Genomic DNA, 23,922 nt, shown 5'->3' with positions numbered 1-23,922 from the left:
TATTAATCTAATTTAAGCCAAGCTCTACCTGGTAGCAGGGTATTCTGCTACCTGCTAGTAGAGTGCATCACATTGGTGCTCATAGCCTCGCACCAAGGTAGCCTCACACGGCGGCAGCTGGAACCAGAATGATGTCACACGGGCTTTTCCCAGCATTCATTGAAAATTTTCGCTTTTCATTTAATCGCAAAAAATTGATGTTAAAATCTGAAAGCGTGAAACATGTACTCCAGAAGTAATAATCTTTCAATTTAGGCAATTCAAAAAAATAGGAAACCGCCCTATTATAGACCTGTAAGAATAGTGCTGATTATTATTCATCATCATCATCATCATCACTGGTCAACAATCCTAGGATTGGTTTGACGCAGCTCTCCACTCAGTTCTCCTATCAGCCAATCTTTTCACACCTACGTATTTCTTCTCTTTCACATCTCTCTTTACTTGTTCCATATATTTTGTTCGAGGTCTTCCTTTTCCATTCTTGCCTTCCACCTGTCCTTCGACGATTGTCTTCATCAGGCCATCATGTCTCAAGATGTGGCCTTTAAGGTTGTTCCGTCTTCTTATTAAGGTTTTCATGAGGCTTCTCTTCTCTCCTACCCTTCTTAGGACTTCCTCGTTACTAACTCGGTCGATCCATTTGATTTTCATCATTCTTCTGTAGCACCACATTTCAAAGGCCTCTTGCCATGCAATTCCCATGGCAATAATACCAAGGCTCACCTAGTACCATGAGCCTCGGTATAATTGCCATTGGAAATAAAGAACATGGATAGCGTAGTGGTCTGTGCAGTGGCCCGGAAAGCCAAAGGTCTGTGGTTGGATTCCCGGTCCAGGGAAATTTTCTTATGGCCATTCTTGTACATTTTTTCTGCATTATTTTATCATGAAATACTAAGCAGCTTTGATTTTTAATACAATTTGCATGAATAATAATTTTGCATGCTCCTCCTGTAGGAAAATTGGCCCACTCAGACTTAGATGACAGAGCCTTAGATGCTTTGAAAGAATTTCCTGTTGCTGGTGCTTTAAATGTTTTAATGCAGTTCATGGAATCAAACCTTGAACATGTATCTAATAAGTCAGCTTACCTTTGTGGCATCATGAAAACTTTGCGTCAAAAAAATAGAGTAGGGCAGAATCCACAGGTTAATAATACACCTAGAGGACCTAATGATGAAAAAATAAAGGTGAGGTTTAGGTTTATAAGTTTGTTTTATCTGTCTGTTTTTATTTGAAAAATCATGGCACCATGTTTAGCTTTCAAGTGTAGAGTTCTGGATTGTGATACTGAATAATTTCTTATTCCTTCTCAAATTCCTTACGACATCCAGTCGATTTTGGAGAGAACAGGCTATCCATTAGATATTACCACTGGTCAAAGGAAGTATGGAGGACCTCCTCCTGAGTGGAATGGGCCAACTCCAGGAAATGGTTGTGAGGTAAAATAAATTAACTTTAACTCTCTACATTAAGACAGAGTAGCATGTGAGTGAGGTTAGCCTTAAAAATGAGCCGTGTATTCCCTATTGGAAAAAATCTGCAGATTCAGTTGAAAATTTCAATTGAATTCAACTGAATGTGCCAATATTCAATTGAATTTCCTCGTATTCAATTGAATTTCCATATGTCCAATTGAAAATTTTCACTTTTCAATTGAACGCAATTGAATATTTCGAATAGGGTAATGAATTATGGCATTCCTTGGATGATCATGGCCCATATGCTTGCTTTGACATCAGCCAGTGCGTAGGTTTTAGAAATAACTATAGTTGTGTTGGTGTCCTTCAAGAAGCCATGTTATAAAAATTTGCTGATGCAAGAGGCAGCCAATATCTTATTTTTGATGTTCATTTGTATATATTGATTTGAGGGTAATATTTTGTGTGGTTACATAGGATTCCTTCCAAGATGGGAGACACTATCATATTTTTGCGTGGCAGGGAATTTAAACATAGGGATTGAAGATGCTGGCAGTACTTTTCAATTGAACGCAGAGAGACTCTTATAGACTCTTTCTTGACAACAATATAATATAGAATGGATTGAAATTTCAGATGAAAAAAGCTACAAGCTAATTTGTTACATTGATATACCTAGTTACAGGTATCCCTCTCATAACACCAATTTGCTTAACATTGTTTTCTCTATAAAACAACTTGGTCTCAATGATAGTTGAGGCAATTTTCCCACTTTTCCTCAGCTTCAGGGCCAGTTAAAATGCCTCTCTCCCTCCCATGCCAGCATTTTATAAACAAGAGGAAATCAAAAAAGAAAAAAACATAATTTAGGTACCTTAAGATGGCCTCTACAAAAGAAATTATCTTTTGGATTGAATGGTCACTGTGCCTTATCAACTGTATTGATTCAAATGGTCGTATGTAAAATGATTAGCATTAATTCTTAAGCGAGAAATAAACTGCTACGTTGAGTGTCATAACTGAGTATAAGTGTACATATATGACACTTTCCATTCTTTAAAGCTAACTAAGAAGTAACATTGATGGAAATTGCATAAAATCACACTAAGAGTAATATGTATCGGGTTTTATGCTTTGAGGACGCTGGGCAATATGGACAATTTTTTGGACTTGCATGAGCAATTTTTTCAGTGATAATTTGAAGTGTCTTTGAAAAGATATGTAAAGTAAGTCGTTTAATTTAGGCCGTATGAGGCAATGTCAAAATAGCAGCGGTAAAGTTAGTGGCTCTAAGTGTAAAGTATACCACCTAAAATACACCTCTCACTTATCCTGAAATTTGCTTAGCATGGCTGATTTTTGGAGCATGTCCCTAATGTAACAAATATTTTTAAAAAATGAAACAGCATTTTGCAGCCCTTAGGATGAGCCCCTTATCGAAGCTTGAAACATTTGCTAATATGAATGATTTAACCCAGTGGGAATCCCGCGAAGAGTTTACCTACATGTCCCTAATGTGTTCATCAAGGGATGCTTGTGCAGTGGCAGATCAATTGATTGCAAAGAAAATGTCCCCTCCACCCTTGCAAATACAGGATAAAACATTTTTTCTCAGGCTAAGTTCGGAATATGTCAGGAGATTTGAGAGTGGACCAGGTTGCAGTGAGTGTGTCAAAACATATAGTATGTATCAAGCATTGTCCTCAGGGCATAGTTTTTTGTGGTGTCCCTCCTGTTCTATATGGACTATTCTTGATTAGTGTGTGAAAACGTTGGCTGCGATGAGAATTGTAATGTAGTGTACCACCCAGGATACATCTGCTACATCCATTATGGAAGCCTTAAAGCATACATGTGTCACTTTGGGCTAATTTTAAGGGGAGGGTGAATTCTCCTGGGATGTAAATGGGAGATGTAAAATATTGTGTGCAGTGACCGTTATATTTATTCTTGAGTGTCTGTTGCAGTAGGCATAATTTAAAGGATTGCTTTTATCAAAGTCTAGTAATGGTTTTAACTCTTGAAATCTAATCTTATTAGTTGAGCAAATTGATTCAAGACATTGATAGAACTTCAGAATTTGAATGTGCTAAACTTTATTGAAACAAGCTAAATTCTGCAACACATTCCATAAGCCTGTAGGACCAAGATCAAGATTTTTGCTTATTTTAAGCGTAAAGTAAAAGGGTCGGTGAGCTTGAAAATCGTATGTATTTCAGTATTGACTTTCTTTCAGAATTTCCTAATTAATTTTGGGTTTATAGCAAAAGAAGACTTATTCTTTTATAGTACCTATTAGTTTTATTCATTAGGTCTTTGATTTTGTCACATATTATTCACAGTTTATGTATCACAATAAGTATTTAAAATGTGTTCAGCACAATATTGACTTTCTCTAGCTTTGGTAACGTTTTACTGATTGTGATTGACTTAGGTATTCTGTGGTAAAATACCAAGGGATGTGTATGAGGATGAGCTCATCCCTCTCTTTGAAAGCTGTGGCAAAATATGGGATTTGAGGCTGATGATGGATCCAATGACTGGGCTTAATCGAGGCTTTGCTTTCATAACATATGCCACTAAGGATGCCGCTAGTAAGGCAGTTCATGAGGTAATTAAATTGATTTTAAATCTATATTAAGTTCATAGTTGAAGTATCTTATCTAAAATCATGACTAACCCATGCAACCAAGACAGTAGGACCAGTGTTATGATCAATTGCTAGAGGTCCGTGAAAGTGGTTTTATTTTTTGCTAAAACTCGTTTTAAAACCATGTGATTTCGGTGTTATAGAAAGTCTTAGCGGCGTTATTATAATGCTACAATTTTTCCACATTTATAGACGTTTCATTATTTTATAATGAACGTTTCATGAATACCTGTAAGTTCAACAGATTCAGGCTTCAATTGGTGGAAGTTAGACATATTTAAGTAAATGAAAGGTCGTAGCACTTTTCCACAAGAATTTTTAATGCGTACAACCTTTCGTTTACTTAAATAAACGTTTCATGAATGTGTATACTTTTGTTAACACGTTCACTGCGGCGTGCGACACTGTGTCGCGTGGCAAGTTTGTTTCTGCCGGCGGGCGTCGACAGTGCGTCGCTGTTGACTGCTTTACTTTTTTAGTGCCCGTATTGGTTTCGCTTGAAGCGAATTTCTTTCCGATGCATTCTCAGCCCTCAGAAAGGTTGACAGATTGTTCAGGTGGTTTCCGCCGCGTTTCGGCCAAGATACTCAATTTGTAAGGTGGGTTCATTGGCTCCTGAATTTTTTTTTTCGGAATTTGTTACTGCATACATTTTATTTAGATTCATTTCACTTGGTAGAAATTAATTTTTTTTAAATTTCATCTTTCTTGCCCGTATCGTGTAACATTTTCGTATCTTATAACGGCTTTACACACAATGTCTACATTTTTTTCGTGGAGGTGTTTTCTGGACATCGATACATAATGTGTCAATGTAGTGTACCCCACCTTCAAAGGCCCGGTTCTTTTTGCCAAGGAGAAAAATTTAGTTCAGTGTTTGCTATGAACCCGTCAAGACCGAAGGATATTAACGGCGGTGGTCGTCTTGTTTTTTCTTTTCTGCTCAGTCCACTTTCCAACGGTAAGTTCTACTTCTTTTCTTATAAATATTTGGTGTGATTTGATAAACTTATATAGGATATCATGATATCTTTTTGCAACGAGTAATAATGAAGTATTATTCTGTATGTTTGCACTCATTGAATTAAGGATTCATTGCATTGGATTATTTTTCAATGATTTTTTTAGACATGGTCAAACGGCATTTATCTAATTCCTTGAACTTTTCTGGCGAGCCATCCCCCGTTGTTCGCGGCACTTCCTCTGCACTGACGTCGCCTGGACCCTCATTAAGTGGCCTGCTGTTCGGATCGCCTTCACCTAAGAATTCAGACAAGAGGAGAATTTGCAGAATTCTCGCTCTGCGTTGCAGAATTCTGACAGGGAGGAGGATCTCAATTCTGATTTGGAATCCAGCCCAGTGGAATACACCGATGAAGATGAGGAAGGTGATTATGATGAAGAAGAGGCAGGTGATGGTGATTTTTTTCCAAATGCAACTCCATCTATTGCCGTGACAACTGTGATGTCAGCTAGCCCACCAGCCATGCCATCTCCCGGGAGTCAAGTGTCCCAAAATCACGGTGCAGCTGTTGTAAATGTACCACCAGCTGTAGCAGGGCAACCATCAATATCGACTTGGTGTCAAAACGCGCATCCTTCCGCACAAATTCCTTTTTCAGGAAATTCTGGGTTGAAAATAATTCCTCAAGGAAATAAACCTTTAGATTATTTTTATTTGTTATTTTCTGATCAAATATTCGATTTAATATTGCAGCAGACAAATTTGCAGGCACAAAATTTGTCATCTAAGAATGTTTCACCTAAAGCTCGCATAAATGGATGGAAAGACATCAACCGTGATGATTTTGAGGTTTTCTTGGGTTTGCTTTTCTTTCTGGTCATATTCATGTACCCAGTTTTGCAAATTATTGGATGAAAATTTCGGTGTATAACTTTCCCCTTTTCCGAAATGCCATGGGGCGCGACAAATTTTTACTTATTCTTAGAACTCTTCACTTTGCGAGAAATCCTCAGCAAGGTGAACCTAAACCGTCAGACCCACTTTTCAAAATTAACCCATTGGTAGAGTTATTTCATCAAAGAATGTCAGACAATTATTATCCCTCTAAAGAGTTGAGCATAGATGAGTCAATGTTGTTATGGCGAGGACGCCTTTTCTTCAGGCAATATATCCAGAATAAGAGGCACAAATATGGTATCAAACTATACATGTTGACACAGCCTAACGGTCTCTTATTGAAATTTAGAATATTTTGTGGTTCGGCTGATAAGGTAGTAGGTGGAATTGGCCATGTTGAAAAGGTCGTGAAACACCTTATAAAAGATCACTTAGATGTAGGCCATGCAATATATATGGATAACTATTATTCTGGGGTTGGTCTAACAGCTTACTGTCTTGATCGTAAAACATACGTAACAGGAACCTTGAAGGCGAACCGGAAAGGTAACCCATCATATTTAGTGCAAAAAAAGTTGAAGCCTGGTAATGTAGAAGCAGCTTACTCTAATAATGGCATCTGTGTTCTCAAATGGCGGGACAAACGTGACGTTCTAATTGTGTCCTCAGAGTATGGCGCCCGTATGTCTGAACACAAATCCCGCTCTGGTAAGGTTACTCAAAAACCTGAGGCTGTCCTAAAGTAGAACGAGTTTATGGGAGGGGTCGACAGATGTGACCAATTATTAGCATACTACCCATGTGAAAGAAAAACTCTTCGCTGGTATGCCAAAGTTGGCGCTCACATATTCCACGTTATACTGAACAATGCCTTTATATTGTATAATATTTTCAGCAATAATGAAAAATTGACTCTTTTGCAATTTCGGGATAGTGTGATTCAATCACTGATTTATCAACATCGTCCACCTCTAGAATCATGGGCAGAAAATCCCAGGTCAAAAAACATCCATATTCCGAAAGAAGTTCCCCGAAATGAAAAAATAGAAAAATTAGAAAGAGATGTGTCATATGTAAAAATGCAAACATGCGGATAGAGTCGAAATATTACTGCGATCTATGTCCAGGCAAACCAGGATTATGTCTTGAAAGCTGTTTTGCACGATTTCATGACTATAAATGAAAGACTGTACTGATATTTTTACATATTGCTCTTTGTAAGAAACATCTTACCTATTTGTAATTTATAATTATACATTTGTCTCTTGTAAGAAAGTGTTCATAAGGATGTTGAAATAAATATTTATGTTTCTGGAAAGTCTACTGGGTTTCAATGTCCAAAGTAATGGATGGTAAAAAATGTGTAATGTTACTGAAAAATTGATTTGGATCTCAACTATATATTTTTAGTTTACAATAAATTTAACTTATTGATCTGACATGAATAAAGAGAGAATCTGACAAAGTAACATTATTTGGAAAATTCAACCGAGAAAATGGATTTTTTTGCATTTTACGCTTTTTTGCTATAATTTATACTTCATGTATAATTTTTATTTGGTTGTATGTGTGCGAGTAACCTAGATCAACTATTTTAAAGCGATACACTGGTGAATCCTAGTTGTTTTATGAGATATATTCTGCGTGTGCCCAAAAATCTATGACGCGCTCTTGGCGGTAATCTATGCACACATGATCGTATGCCACCTTCGAATGCTTGCGCAAGCATAAAAACGACTCGCACTAAAATAATCTATAACTATTGAGCCCGTATAAAAATTCTTAGGAAACTGGATGGATACAAAACCTGCCACAAATAGAGTATGTCATAGCGAATGTGAACAAGCAGGAATTCCCATGCACTGCGGGACTGCATAAGCACAACCTATTCGAGGGGCTTTCGTACGGCGGCAGTCGACTCTGTGTCGCAAGTCGTTTTATTTTATAAACAATGTCCAAAATGCAAAAAGGTATATAGATATAGTATCTATATGTCAAAAAGAGAATATTAAAGAAATAAAACATTTCAGCCATCGGGGAGACTAAAGAAATTAGCCCAGCAGTGAATGTGTTAAGCATTTTACATAACATTTAACAGAACCTCCATTGTACAAAATTTCTGATAAAACTAAATGTTGGAAATGGTTCAAGGTATATGAATGGTTCGAGTATGTAGTCTTGGCGATTACGATACGCAAACGGCAAATCCCCACTACCTTATACGTGTATACTTCAAGAGCCATTCCAGAATTTTTGATTGTCAAGTTTCTCTACACTAAATAAAGCCTTTAAAAATGCTTCTGTAGTAGCAACAACAAGCTCCCCCTTCGCTTTCTTTGACTGAGTGGTTGTGAGTTCAAATGATAGCTGTCGTTTTGCAGGTCCCCTATCTTTCGCACGTTTATGTGTATCGCTACTGATGTGCTTTAACAACATGTCACATCTTTCAAATTCAAATCTTTTGTCCCTGTGCCACAGGGATGAATGACGCCTCGGTAGCTTAACTGGCTAAAGCACTCGGCCAGAAATCGAGGGATCCGGGTTCGAATCCCGGTCAAGGCGAATGATTTTTTCTCTGTGGATTTTTCGCTCAAATCTTTTGTCGCAAACTTTGCACGGTAATACTTTGTCTTTCACATAAAATCCTTCTCAGCTGAATTCACTTGCCCTGGTATGAACAGTATCACTAGCCTTTGGCATTTTAAAATTCCTATCCTTTGTTCAATATTTAAAACTGGGACCACGATAAAGAAAAACAGTCCAACCGCAAAACACAACCACTCACAATGGTGTTTTCAAACTGAGTGCTGGGTAGTTATGGTATAACCATAGTACTGTATAACTTACAAATTGGCCGAAATGTTTCATTTCGTGGGTTCCCTTTTGATACCCCTCACCCAGGTGTTGAGGGAAGGTAGGACAGCAGATAGATACAACAATATCGCTTTGTTTTGATTACAGCTATTGACAATCGGCCAGGAAAGGCAGTGAAAGAGGCTCACATAACTAAAAATAATCGGATTCAAAGAAACTTGAAAATTTTTTTCCCATTTATCGATCCTGAAACATCTAGAATGTGACGCTTTGTCACCTGAAGAATTAGATATTAGATTTGGCCAGTGTTGAAATTATTTTTTTTGCATTGTAGCTCAGTGGAGAGCCAAATATCCGACGATCCGCCCCCTAATAAGGAGAACCCCCTCTCCTCCTATGCTTTCTGTTCCTTCCTTCCCTTCCCCCACTGCTAGTGATTCGTGCTTTCAAATAACCATACGTGTCTATGGATGTCTTTAAGCGAATTGAATTGTGCAGTTGACGGCACGGCACTGTTGAAGGCCGCTGTGATCACCACGGTGCCCATTTCAATCCGGCTCGGCGATGTGACGTCTACGGCGTGAAATACAGGCAGTGCTACATTGAGGCCGCTTTCTGACAAAAGACTTTTCGCTGGCCGCCGTTCACGTCACAACGCCGTGAAGTTCAGGCCGCTTCCAGACGAGACGACTCTCTGTCACACTGTGGGCCATGACGTGAACGGCAGCCCGGTCCCAGCCAGCGGCCGTGTTTAAGTCAATGAAATTGTTACATTTGACCCACATTCAAGGTATTCCTGCCACAAGTTATCCAATAACGCTGTCTAATCCATCGCGGTGTGTCACCGGAATTACTGCTCGGCACTGACGCGTGCCGGGCCCGTGAGCTTGTATTTCCGCTCTTCCGCGGCCGCGTTAATTTCTTTCCGCACATTTTTAATTCATAATATCTAATTCTTCAGGTGAAAAAGCGCCTCATTCTAAATATTTCAGGATTGATGCATGGGAATCGGAGAGAAGGGCTGTGATAAATTTAACGGCAAATTCTGGCGGAGAAATCACTACAGTGCGCGATATTACGCGGAGGCGTTATGCGCGAGACTAAACGAGCCAATTGACCTTGGAATCGTAATGAGATAGAGCAACTGAACGTCGGCAGCGTTAAACAATGAAGGCCTAGGCTTTAATAGATTATGACTCATAAGATTTGATTTTTTCGCTAATCCTCAGAAAATTGCAAAAAGCACGAAATTTCGTTTTTCTTTACCGATATCGCCTTATGCCCTACCCTTGCAATTATACAGCTATTGCACATTACTACATGTGTAGATTTGGTATAAGGAATATCACTGATTATTGTTGGCATATCTGAAAATGCGTAATGCTTATGGCTTTATCCACCCTCAAGTGAGCTGCTGCCAGTGATCTCCAACCAATTCAGTACAGAGTTGTACAAAATAGTTGCTTGAGATTCTAGAATGAAGAGTCATGAACTTTTGCAAAGCATGTCCACTAGGGTGTGGCGTATTTTTTTAATTTTTCTCTGATTGCGGATTTCAACCTGTTTAAATATGCTATGCTATGGGGTAGAATCAATGCACTAAAAAGATCGGGTCGATTGTTAAACATTTAGAGGTTGCTCAAGAGTATCAAATGTAATAACAATTAATTATTTAAAAGATAAAATGACATAATTTCTAAGATTTAAATCAAAAGTACAGACTTCCAGTCACAAAATTCACTCCATTTTTATTTACTTTTGGGGAACTTTTTAGGAATAAAATATATTAACATCCAATATGGCCACACGCCCCCCCTAATTGCTGCACCAGATGCTCACAAGCGGCCCTTGTGTTCAAGTGATTGGTCCTGTGGCTCCTATTCCCCTACGTACCCCTCACAACCTTCCTGGAAAAGGGGTAAGGAAGCATTTTATCATTGGCAACAATAGCAGAATGTTAATTATATGCAAAACAGTTGACTACCCAACAGCTTCAATGTACTCATGTGCATATAAAACACGTGAACATATTTATAAATTTGTAATCAAGATAAATAAATGCTCAAATGTAAGTTATTTTTACTGGGAAATTACAAGTAATCATACCTACTCATTGAAAAACTTACATTGTTTCATTTAGGGGTGGATACAGGTTTTTTTTCTGGGTGGTGCACTAGGTTCTGACAGGCTAGCAGTCTTCTCATATTTGAGATTTAAAGTAGCACTAAAAAGTTACTGTACTAAAATGCTCTTTATTTTAATATAAACATTATGAATACCTATAGAAATATTAATAACATTAATACATAAAAGACAGTTTTCTTTTGTGTTTCCTTCCGAAGATGTCCAGTAGTTCATTAATGTTTATTTTTGACATGTCTTGATGGAGATGCATTAAAGCCAGTCCATTCATATGATCTTCTGTCATTCTGCTGGGAAGATATGTTTTTTTGGTGTAATATAGAGAAAGATTGCAAAGCTCAGGATTTTGCGGTTTGCACATACTTCCATAGACACACATGTGGAGAAGGGAAGGAAAATGGGGGTACAGAATCTATTGTCTGAACATGAGTAAGGCTTGCAACCGCTGGCACAGCATTTGGGAGAAGTGTATGGCCATATTGGATCATCATCATCATCACTGGTCAACAATCCTAGGATTGGTTTGACGCAGCTCTCCACTCAGTTCTCCTATCAGCTAATCTTTTCACTCCTACGTATTTCTTCTCTTTCACATCTCTCTTTACTTGTTCCATATATTTTGTTCGAGGTCTTCCTTTTCCATTCTTGCCTTCCACTTGCCCTTCGACGATTGTCTTCATCAGGCCATCATGTCTCAAGATGTGGCCTATAAGGTTGTTCCGTCTTCTTATTAAGGTTTTCATGAGGCTTCTCTTCTCTCCTACCCTTCTTAGGACTTCTTCGTTACTAACTCGGTCGATCCATTTGATTTTCATCATTCTTCTGTAGCACCACATTTCAAAGGTCTCTATCCTTGCTTTCTCCGCTGCGGTCATTGTCCATGCCTCACTTCCGTATAGGAGCATACTCCAGATGTAGGTTCTTATAAATTGTTTCTTTACTTCTATATTTAAGTTTCCCGCTGTAAGCAGGTCTCTCTTTTGGTGGAATGCTCTCTTCGCCTGGGCTATTCTGCTGATAATTTCTTTCTTGCTTCTCCCGTCACTAGTTATCTTGCTTCCCAAATAACAGAATTCATCCACCTCTATCAGTTTTTGCCTCCCTATTTTAATGTTGGTCTTGACTTCTTCTCTTCTGCTGCATACTAAGATCTTGGTTTTCTTCGTGCTTATTTTCAGTTGATATCTACTCACTACCCTACCCATATTAACCAGAATATTTTTCAAATCCTTCTCTGTTTCTGCTATAACGGCTATGTCATTGGCAAATCTTAGCATGCTAATTTTTTCTCCATGGATATTCACTCCCAATTCCTTTTCTTTGATTTCATTAATGGCTTTTTCAATGTAAAGGTTGAAAATTACGGGTGACAATGTACAGCCTTGTCGCACTCCTTTCTTAATTCTTGCTTCTTCACAGCTGGGCCCTGATTTTATCACGGCTACTTGGTTTTTGTATAAACTGTGGATGATTCTTCTGTCATTATAAAGAACCCCAATTTCCTTTAGGATTCTAAGCATTGTGCTCCAATCCACGTCAAATGCTTTCTCTAAGTCCACAAACGCAACGAATGTTGGCTTGTTCTTTTCCACTCTCTTTTCTATGAGCAGTCTTAGGGCCAATATTGCTTCCCTACCCTTTGTTCTTTCTGAATCCAAATTGGTCCTCATCCAAGTACTCTTCTGCTTTTCGTTCTATTCTTCTATAGATGATCCTTGTCAGTATCTTTGACGCATGTGTAGTAAGGCTTATGGTCCTAAAATCTTCGCACTTCTTCTCTCTTTTCTTCTTAGGAATAGGGATTATAATGTTCCTCTCGAAATCCTTCGGTATCTCACCTGTCGTATACATTTCACTAATGATTTTGTATAGCTGGTTCAACGTCTTCTCTCCTGAATTTTTGATTAGTTCTGCAGGGATGTCATCAATGCCAGACACTTTAATTATCCTGAGGTCTCTTACAGCCACATCAAATTCCGATCTTAAAATTGGGACTCCCATGTCATCGGCATCCACTTCCCTCTCGTTTTCGATAGCATTCGTTCTGAGGCGACTTCCTTTGTACAAATCTTCCAGATATTCCTTCCATCTCTTCCCTTTTTCTTCATTTTCAATCAATAGTTCTCCGTTTTTGTCCCTAAGGGTATTACATCTTATGCCCCTTTCCTTAAAGTGGTTCCTCACTATCCTATAAGTGGCCTCTACTTTTCCATGTTTAAGATTGTTTTGCACGTCTTCGCAAATGCTTTTCATCCACGTTTCTCTAGCCTTCCGCGCTTTACGACATATTTCGTTCCTTATCCTCTTGTAACGATTCTGTCCTTCCTCTGTTTTCGCAGCCTTGTATTTTCTTCTTTCTTCAATGAGATCTAATACTTCCTGCGTGATCCATGGTTTTTTCATAATGACTCTTCTTTTACCAAGAACTTCCTCAGCTGCCGCCTGCAGACCACTTCCAATGGTTTTCCAACTCTCTTCCATTGGTTTGTTGGTCGTATCCTCCCCTATTTTATTTTCTACAGCCTCTTTAAAAGCCAGTTGATGCTGAACCTCCCTCAATTTTTCAACCTGCCATATGTTTTTCACGGCTTTCTTCAACTTTTTAAATTTAAGGTGGCACTTCATCATAACTAGGTTATGGTCACTATCGATATCTGCCCCTGGATAGCTTTTGCAGTCCTTCACCTGGTTCCTGAATCTTTGTTTCTCTAGAATGTAGTCGATTTGGAATCTTCTACGGTCTCCTGGCATCTTCCACGTGTATCTTCTTCGCAGGGGATTTTTGAATAAAGTGTTGGCAACCACTAGCCTGTGCTCCGTGCAGAATTCAAGTAGCCTTTCTCCTCTTTCATTTCGGTTACCCAACCCATATTTCCCAATTATTATTCCGTCTTGACCTTCGCCGACGACGGCGTTCCAGTCACCTAAAATAATAAGATTTTCTTCCCCTCTTACCTGCTTGATAACTTCCGCTATATCTTGGTAGACATCTTCTACTTCTTCGTCTTCATAATCTGATGTAGGCATGTAAACCTGTACCACTACAGTAGCTACGGGTTTAGTATCTATCTTCACCATTACTATCCTTTCATTAAACTGCAGGTAGCTTTTAACACGCATCCCGGCGCTCTTTCTAAGCATTATGCCTACTCCAGCATTACCATTTAGCGATCCCGTGTGTATCATTCTGTAGCTTCCACTCCAAAAGTCTCCTTCCTGGGGCCACTTCATTTCGCTGATGCCTAATACATCGAGGTACATTCTTCGCATCTCCACCTTCAAGTTCTCTAGCTTACCGCAGGTACGAAGTGATCTGACGTTCCATGTTCCTATCCGTAACATTCTATCTCGTTTGACCGATGTACCCTCTCGAGTAGTCCCCGCCCGGAGATCCGAATGGGGGACTAGTTTACCTCCGGAATATTTTACCCGAGAGAATTCCATCATGTCATTATATAAATTGAGTGGAGTAGCTGTGACTCCTCGGGATGATAATGTGGTGGTTTCCCCTTGCCTTCCACATCGCAGTACTACAGCCGTTAAAGTAGTAAATGTTACCACGCCCGTAGTGGAATGTGTGTCGCTGTACCGACCAGTATGGTCACCACCTTCGCACATGTGAAGAAGAGCTGCTGCCCTCTCCCCCGGGTGATGAGAGGCATAATTATTGGCGGCCCCCAGTCGCCAAGTCACGGTATCTTCACAGGTTTTGGTATCTTTTAAATGGTCTACCTTATCCAAGGGTAGCCCAATACCCCCTCAGAATACCGCCGCTTTTTGTCCACGACTGCTTATTCGACGAGAGAACTCGCTTATCTCGCAGCTAACCTCTATATATAAAGGTCGACCCACCATCCGCAACCCGGTGGACGCACTCGGTGGCTTTTAAGCTCAGCCGCGAGCCATATTGGATGCTATTATAAAATATTTTATTCCTCGAAAATGGCTCCTTGGAAGTAAAAAAGTCTTGGTTTCTGCTTCTTCTTCTTTGTACTGAACACATTGAAAGCATATGGGACCTCTTCCTCTTGCCCCTCTCTCAGGGGAAAGAGGATAAATAGCAGTCGAAAGTTCTGTGATTTAGAGTGCTTATGAGAGTGTATGTTTCGGTGGATGAAAAAGATGTAGCCATAATTCTTCTGAATAAATCACACACAAATAAGCGACGTAGAAAGAGTGCCTTTTAACAAGAGTTAAATATAGGTATATGGGTTTTTAGAACTTTGGGTGGAATAGGAAAAGGTCGTATTATTTGTGTATTGTGACCTCTCGTCGTGGGTCAAGGGGAAAGTGGGAGGGATTGGGGGTGGACAAGGAAAGGGGTCGGGATTTTTCTTTTTTTTTTCGGGAGGGAAAGGGGACGGGGTGCGCGAGAAGGGAAAGGAACGTGCGAGTGATCTCTTGGTGATAGATGCACTTGAAAGAACGAGAGCTTTCTACAAATCCTTCATGTAACACAAATTTAATGAAAACAGCAGATAATTGTAAATACATAATCATACATCAGATTGCCGCTTTCTTGTGGGCATATGCGAGAATCGATTGAATATAACATCAAAAGAAAACTGAGCAAACACAAGTGAAACAACTGATTCTCGCCCGATTGATTTCATCAGTTCATCTTGCACCATCTGATCACAAAGCTAAATGACAATATAATCCAAAAAAAAACATATCCTGTCCTTATAAACTGATACACTCATACACACACGCACACCAGGGGGAGGGGGGAATCGGAACACAATGAAGATGGGGGGGGGGGGAGGGGAAACGGCTCTTCTGCTCTAAATGGGGAAAACAATTTTGGGATTCAGTTTGGAGTTCGTAGACGACACTGGTCCGGAATCTTCCTCCTTCTTAACTGGCCCTTCTTAACTTGGGGGGAAAAATGTCTTAGTTCGTGGTTTGAGGCAAGGGCAGTAGTACTTATCAGATCCAGGTCGCGTCAACGCTGAGGGCTGAGTTTCTGCTTTTTGCGGCTCCTGGTGGGCTGTTGCCTTCCGCCGTGTCTCCTTGATGGGGTAGTGTGGAACGGCTTTCCTTTGGCGACGGAAAATTACCGGTCAGTCTCCTTTCTCCTGTCGCGCTTCAATGTAGCCTGTCCATCTACGCCACATCCCGATAAACCTCCTCCAGCAGCGTGTCTTGCTAGCAACGCTAAAAAAAAAAACCAGGCCAACTTCTTCCTTTGGTTTGGTAATCTCACGCCCAGCGTGACCCGACTCATTCTCCTCCCGGCGGCCAAAATCGCTGGGTTTTTATCCCCAAAAGTGGGGGTGGTGTACCTGGGGTGGGGGCAGTGGGAGGGTCCGTAAATGGATGTTCTCTCGAGTCATATCACCATGGGGGGATGTGGGGGGGATGTCTTTGTTCACACGGGGACTTTGCTCGCACACGGGAACAATCCGCACACACACACATACAAAAAAAATAAACCTCTGCTTGACCTTGAGGTATTGCTCTCCCTCTCTCAAAGCGTCCATTCAACCCGAAATGTCACCGGCCAAACGGCGACGGTTACATTAGCCCTCCTCTCAAAGAGAGGAAATACGGGGAACGTATTTACTAGGAAAAAAAAATGTCAACAGGCAAACCGCCCACAAAAAAAATCGCGACTCGCGATCACACCCCGCAACATCTTATGTTAGGGGAGGGAATGGAAATGAGGAATAATACGGGATAAGGTTGTCAAAATTGTGATTTCAGCATGTTCAGCCGTGTGGTATTGTTTGTATACGCGGTTGCACATTCATTTGTTGTCTGAATAAACGAGCTGCGGCGGCCATGTTGCCTATGTTGGACTCTGACTGTCGTGCGTATCACTTGTCCCTCAAGATACTACAAGCCGTAAATTTGCTTTTTGTAATTTGCCAAATATCCGTACCCCCGTTAACGACTTATGTGATCATCATAGGACCGGGAGAATATTACTAGGTCATCAACGTACGTTATCACGTGTTCGTAGTCTTCACTCCCCAATGCCTCATCCACGCAGCTAATTAAAGCTGCTCCGCTGTTTTTCAGTCCAAAAGGGACTCTGCAAAACACATATGTGTGCGATCTGACAGGAAATGTTGTGTATTTCTGGTCATCCGCATGCAACTGTAATTGCAGATAAGAAGCGGTAAAATCTGTTGTCGAAAACCACGCGGTTCCCTTAAATTTCCCAAGAACATCTTGGGTGGTCTATTGTTTTCCGCGATAGGTCTCGCGTTGAGTCTCCTAGCATCAAGGCAAATAGGCATCTGACCCGACTTTTTCCTAACGACTACTGGGGGGTTCAAGTAAGGGCTAATCGCTTTGTGTATGATACCCTGTCGTCCCATATTGGCAATTTCTGCAGCAACCTCCTTTTCGTAGGCCTCTGGAATGGGATACAGTCTCTGCCTGAAGGGCGTCACGTCATTCAATTTAATGCGAAACACAAAGTCTCTCGCTTGGGCTAGCGAAGGCATGAATGAAGTGTTGTTGGCAAATAATAGGTCCCTTAATTTGCCCTGTTCTGCCTCTGATAAAACCTCTCGCGGGATGGCGTGTATTTCAAAATAATTCTCCACTCCCCGCATAAACGCAACCGGACGTTCATGTGGCCTACCACGGAAATTTAAATTGTGTGGAGGATTGGGAAGACTTGTAGGTTGAGTCGCTCCGCCCAATCTTAACTGACGAATTCTCCCTACCTCATTGGCGAGATCGTTTATCTTTCTTTCCTGCTGGGCTCTGTTTGTTTGCACTAACTAAGTGAAACGACCATGTTTATGTATAAACATTAATGGCAAGTTTCTGCAGTGAAACATACAGATATCGTTAGCTTAATGCAGAGTCAATTATCTTCATAAGCATGTAAAGAAGTCTTTCTTTGATAAAGGCATCCGAAATATTTTCTGGTATTGTGGTTTTTCTTTAATCACGGGAAAACTTGTTGTCTTCGATAACTATTCAAGATTATGAAATCTATTGAAAGTTGTTGTTCTGTTAATCTTGGCAAAACAAATGAGATTTCATTTGTAAATTATGTGTCTCGCTGAATTTTTTATTTAGAAGTTGGAATGCATGTAAATGAGATTTCAAGAATATTCTGCCTCAGAAATTTACCAAATTATATGACTATGTATTTTCAATTGAATATGTGCCTCCAATAGGGGTTGTGCATACTTAATCAGTGGCGGCGCGTGCGTATACGCATGTTAGCAAGTGCACACCCAAAGATGAATGAATTATAAAAGAAAACTATTCCTTTGCAACGAGAAGGATAAAAATCCTGTCTGCATATGCTAGAAACATGAACGCTACAGCTATCTCCTTTTCGAATTCACCGCTCTACAAGTGTGCGATCCAGTGGCATCGCGCCGGGCCAAAGGCATTGACCGGGCGCATTTTCGGTCTATGCGATCGCTTGAGGGTGCTCTGGCGGGACGAAGTATGCGGGGGGGTATATGCAGTTCAAATGGGTGATTGGAGCAGACTCAAAACGATGCGAGTGCGCAGGCGCATGTTTTTGGTGAGTGACTAGCAGGTAGTGTAGTGGTGTAGCCGCCACGCACACTACCTGCGCCCAGGATCCTAGTCCGTCTACAGAGTCATCTGTATGGCCGTTTTCTACACTACTTCCTCATAGAGTGTAAGGAAAGGAGAATTGTACCGTCACTTGTAAAGGCGTGTTTAGAATAATTATTTTCATTCATGCTAATATTATTTCTGTTCATGCAATTTTAAGGTTATAATATGCCAGTTATATGTTTTGCTTGCGATGTATTCTATTACGACGAAATATGATGCTCATGGATTAGCATTAACATAATATAATTAAATCATCATAAATCTGCTCTAATGCACACCCTAGATAAATTACCACCAGCCGCCACTGTACTTAATAAATACGTTAAAAGAGCCTATATTACTTTTATTGTGATGGGAGACTTGCATGAAGTTCATTTTGTTGGGTTGCATTTTGTAAACTTGTTTTTCTGTCGTGTGGACGCATCCAGATTGTTGATAGATATGTGAAGTTAGAAACGTTGGGTGAGTACAGCTAATTGTAAGATAATCTGTAAAACTTCGGATTGACGGAAATAACTCATATCAGTGGGTCGAAGGAGGTGAGAATCGAGTGGCAAACAAGATTCAGATCCAAAGATTAGAGTTCAGATCGGTGTGAAGGTGGAAAACAGATTCAAAATAGCTAAAATGGGGAAACTGGATTCAAATCTGTTGAACGGTGGAAACCAGAGTCAAACCACATTCGTGGAAATGAGTAGGAAAACAGCCGCCATATTGGACCTTCACAACTGCTTTCCAACTGTCTTCCAACTGATTTCCAGCTGTTTCAATTTTCAAAACAGATTCAAAGGAAGAGGAAATCAGTGCGTCAAACCTGTTGGAAATCAGTGTCAAATCTGATGGAAATCAGGTTTTCTTTGCTGGGTAATTATTAGATCTATTTTTACACTTAAGAATACACCCATTTATAGCATGGTATAAATAATTGTAAAAGATATCAACTGCTTCATTAACACCATTTGTACTCTCCAATACCTTCCAATCCATATTCTTAAGACTGTTTTATAACTTGAGATAATTCCCTCTTTTGAAATCCGAAGATGACTGGAAGTTGACTTCTTGTGTGTATTCACTCTATGACTATTAACACAAATATTCTTAATTACTCATCTTAAGGGCGGGTGGTACTTATCCGTATTCACTATTGTATCACAATATTGAATATGGATAACATATCACATTTAACATTGGTGAGAACTAGATCTAGCAATCTCTCATTGATATTACTTATTTTATTCACTTGAATCGACTCATTCAATGCAATAAAATTTCTTAATTCAATCAAGTGTATGGATGAATCAGAGTTTATAGTTGGAAAGTAATTAAATCACCTACAATAAAAATATCCTCTAAATTACAATTATTGCCAGTAATTTATCAAAATATCTTTCGTATACATTTTTTTTGAGTTCGGGGGTTAAATATCTTTTTCTGGTCATTTAATGTTACCTGAACACAAATGTTCTCATTTTCTGTCTCCATTTCTCTTATTCTATTTGATCAATTTATATTTTTTACAGCAATTATAACACCGCCACCTTGTTTCTTCCCTTTCAAAATCGAATTATGATCCTTTCTATGCACTGTATAACATCTTTCGTTAAATGGATCAGAATCATAGATGTCATTTCTAAGCCAAGTTTCTCTAATACACGTAACATCATAGTCTGAGAAAAGTGTGAGTCTCTTGAAGGCATCTACCTTGCCTCTTAAACCTCTCACATTGGGTATTTGTTCTCATTGTATCTTCGGGTTTTGTCTTCGTAGGGGCATCCAAGTATTCTGAATGTCATTTGATGCAAGTCAAGTTAATTTATCAATCTTTTTTTCATTCACCATGAAAACCTTACCAATAGTGATGATAAACAATTTACTATTATTCACCATCAAATGCCACTATAGGGAAATGTCCCCCCTCACCCCCATACCTTTGGGAAAATTGAAAAGATGTTTATATTTAAGATAGTTCTTCAATTAAAGTTATCATTTCACAAGCTTATCAAACAATCAGTGGTGGCTTGCCCACAAGGACTCTCTGACGCCGCCCCTCCCAAAGATTTGAAAAAGGAAAAAAATTAAATACCCATTCAATTACAATTATACATCTAATGAACCAAAGAGTTTTTTTTTCAATCGCATGCATCGAAAATGGAAGAAAAAGACGCAAAAATAGAGAAGTTCGCATTTGTAGCCGCGGGGAGCTGGCCAGAATGTCCCAATCCATCTCCATGCAGTTATATGAAGAGTGGTAGTGGTGGGGGCTGCTGGTGCTATGACACGTCTAAGCTAGTGCCTTATGGAAGTCTTGGGACGCCGTCCGAGCATGCGCAGAGCAACGTATCTAGTGGCAGCATTATAATCTGACGTCTACTTGGTGCTGCAGTGTTGCAGAATACCTTGTTTTGGTTTAAATTTTATTATTATAATATTTAAATTATATTATTTTAAATTAAACAAATTTAATACCTAGATAGCCTTAAAAACTCACTAAAATACACAAAATATTTAAAAAATTTAACCCCCCGGTGAGATGTGCCCCCCCCCCCCCCCCCCCCCAAGCATTTGACTCACGAGCTGCCACTGCAAACAGTGTTTAAAAAGTATTGCTGAACGTATAAAATCCCCTTGTCTATGCATACCAGATCTCGGGCACATTATTTCTGAGAAGTGATGCGTACTATTAAGATGCCATGGAAAGGAAAGCTTGGCACATAGCAGTTTAGATGCAGTACCCTCCACTTCTGATCCACTCACGGAATCCCTGCTTATTACATCGGTATCAGTGGAGAAATGACCTAGAAACACAAATCTCTATTTTTTACAAAAATTTGTTATAGAGGTGCACTCTTTCTGTTTCAGATCCAAGCACAACTTCTTTGTATGGAGTTTTTGTAATGAGAGAGGTTCGCTACTGAAGTTTTTTTTACATTATTGCCAATTGGAAGGATTTGGGACCTGGGCTCTGATTTCAAAGTGAGGTGGTTTCCCTAAAGTTTCATGGCAAGGGTGTTAGTTGTGCAGAGGTTTTGCTGTAATTGTTTTTATTTTTTCAATTGAAATACCCACCCTCTTAAGAACAAAGATAGGCATTAATGTTTAATTCTTATAAGATTTGAATGCTCAGTTAGTAGTAGACTACAGAGGGTAAACGAAAGGAAATGCCAGTATTAATTGCAGACAATGATATAATTCTGTGATATTGATTAGTATGCTGAAGAGAAGATTTTTAAAATCAATTTCAAAATTTATTTAATGCATAAAGAGAGTAAATTCATTCGTTTGCATGCATGAACGACATTTAAAAAATGTGGACTTTTAAAGATATTATTTTTTCATTTTTTTAGCTTATCATATCATCACTGCTGAAGTCAGGCGTTTTAATAATAGTAATAATAACAAATAAACTTTATTGGCTCTAGGAATCCTTTCCTTTGGATCCTAAATAAATACATAATCATAAACACTCAGACTGAGAGGGTTAACATAAAAAAAAGAAGAAATCATGAAACACTCAACCAATCAACTCAAACAACCACCTTTATGCATATTTCCAAAAACCTGAAACAAAATCAAAAACCATACAAAAAACATACAAACCCATAAATTGCAAGTTGCAGACGCTTATATAATTCAGGTATCATAAAAATAAAACAAAGACTTTTTGAAATTATTGATTGTTGAGATATTTTTTAACTCTTGAGGAATCGAATTCCATACATAACATGAATTAATATAAAATGAATTTTGGTACATGGTTGTTTTATGAATAGGTACAATTAATTTATTTTTATTTCTTGTAAATCTTGTTTTTTTCATTAAGTTATCTATGTAAGGCTGGAAAATGTGAGAAGGAGTTTCAGTTTTTAAAAGTTTATACATAAAGAGACCCATTTGAAATTTTCTTCTTTTTTCAATTTTTAAAATTTTTAATTCCTTATAATATGGAGTGACATGCTCATAATATGCAATGTTACACACATAACGCAAGATACAATTTTGTATTTTCTGTAATTTAGATATCTGACGTTTATTAATGTTTGACATCACCAAAGAACAGTAATCAATATGAGGAATCAACTAAGCATTCGCTAGTTTGAGTCTCAATGGTATAGGCATTAGGTTACGGAAGCATTTTAACTAGTGCAAAGATTTAATTACCTTATTAGAGATGCATGGTGGGTGTTCGTCCCAAGTTAGTGTTTTATTTAGAATAACGCCTAAATTTTTAACATTTTCAGAATAATCTATTTCTACGTCATTTACATGAATTTTAGGCTGTGAGCCGATGTTTATGGAGGACAAGACCTTGGCACTGCCTATTATAATGCTCTTTGTTTTCTGTGAGTTTAGTTTCAGACAATTTTTAGATGCCCATTCACATATAATTGAGATATCGTCGTTAACTTGAGCAATGGCACTAGAGATCGCATTGCGATCGCAGTCAATATAGATCTGCAAGTCGTCAGCGTATAGATGGTACTTACAATGACGTATCTTATTTGGGAGGTCCTGAATGTAAATGACAAAGAGCAATGGCCCCAGTATTGACCCTTGGGGGACCCCATGTTCGACAGGTAGTAATTCAGAATGTACTGTAAAGGTCGGCTGCCAGGCTATGTTGCAAGCAAACAATACTCTTCCAATGTACGATTTTTATTATGTACAAAAATCGGTTTACACTTGAGGTGGCACAGTTCCCTCTAGCACAGCGTTCTGCTAGCACCTTCTCTTATATTTCTGCCTCCCACGGTGGCTTCTCCGCTGGTCTTATATACGCTGGATATACTGCTTTTGGTTCGATGCGGCAGCCTCTCCGCGTTGACCGGGCTCGCCTGGTTACATAAAGGAATCAAGTTTAGCCAAATCCTGGAAACAGATTTCAGGAGGTTTATATGTATGGTGTCGGGTTGAAAATATAGTTCACATACACTAAGTCATGCTCTGATAGAAAGTTCACAGATTCTTGACCAAAGTCATCTACTTTCCTGGCATTGTCAACAATGATTAGGTCAAGCAAAGTCTGACTTGATTCCAGAATATGTGTAGCTTGAAAAGAAGGCAGATGGAGATTATTACTAAACAATAAATTCTTAAGATAAGCTCTCTTACGTGTATCTTTAAGCACATCTATGTTGAAATCCCCACAAATAATGACATTTTTATACATAGGTACGTACTTACATATTAAGGTTTCAAAATCATCACATACATAGCAACTATTTGGTGGTCTCTACATGACTACAAACAATAACTTGCCATTAGCATTAGAGACATCAATAAACATAAATTCAGGTTTTCGAGGAGTACCATCGGACTTTTCAAGGACTTTACAATTAAAGCGATCATGAATATACGCAGCCACACCACCACCAACTCCATCGAGTCGATCATTCCGAATTAACTGATAATTTTGGAGGTTCACCATATTATTGTTTATGTGTTCTTTCAGCCAGGTTTCGGATATTCCAATT

At 39.1% G+C, this 23,922-nt stretch overlaps 1 protein-coding gene across 5 annotated transcripts in view; it reads left to right on the top strand.

The window, feature by feature from the left end:
• Positions 1–23,922, top strand: part of LOC124153329 (heterogeneous nuclear ribonucleoprotein Q-like) — a 64,639-nt gene that overhangs the window by 10,391 nt on the left and 30,326 nt on the right. For 4 of the 5 annotated variants that reach the window (XM_046526431.1, XM_046526429.1, XM_046526427.1 and 1 more), the window contains exons 3-5: positions 961–1,193; positions 1,338–1,445; positions 3,859–4,035. In XM_046526431.1, coding sequence (XP_046382387.1) covers positions 961–1,193; positions 1,338–1,445; positions 3,859–4,035 — 518 coding nt within the window. The remainder of the gene's footprint in view (positions 1–960; positions 1,194–1,337; positions 1,446–3,858; positions 4,036–23,922) is intronic. The other variant, XM_046526432.1, reaches the window with a different exon arrangement.

The sequence above is a fragment of the Ischnura elegans genome, chromosome 2 (assembly GCF_921293095.1).
Source record: "Ischnura elegans chromosome 2, ioIscEleg1.1, whole genome shotgun sequence".
In the NCBI taxonomy this organism is placed as follows: Eukaryota; Metazoa; Arthropoda; class Insecta; order Odonata; family Coenagrionidae; genus Ischnura; species Ischnura elegans.
The sequence above is the reverse complement of the archived record's forward strand: the minus strand, read 5'-3'. Positions and strand labels throughout refer to the sequence as shown.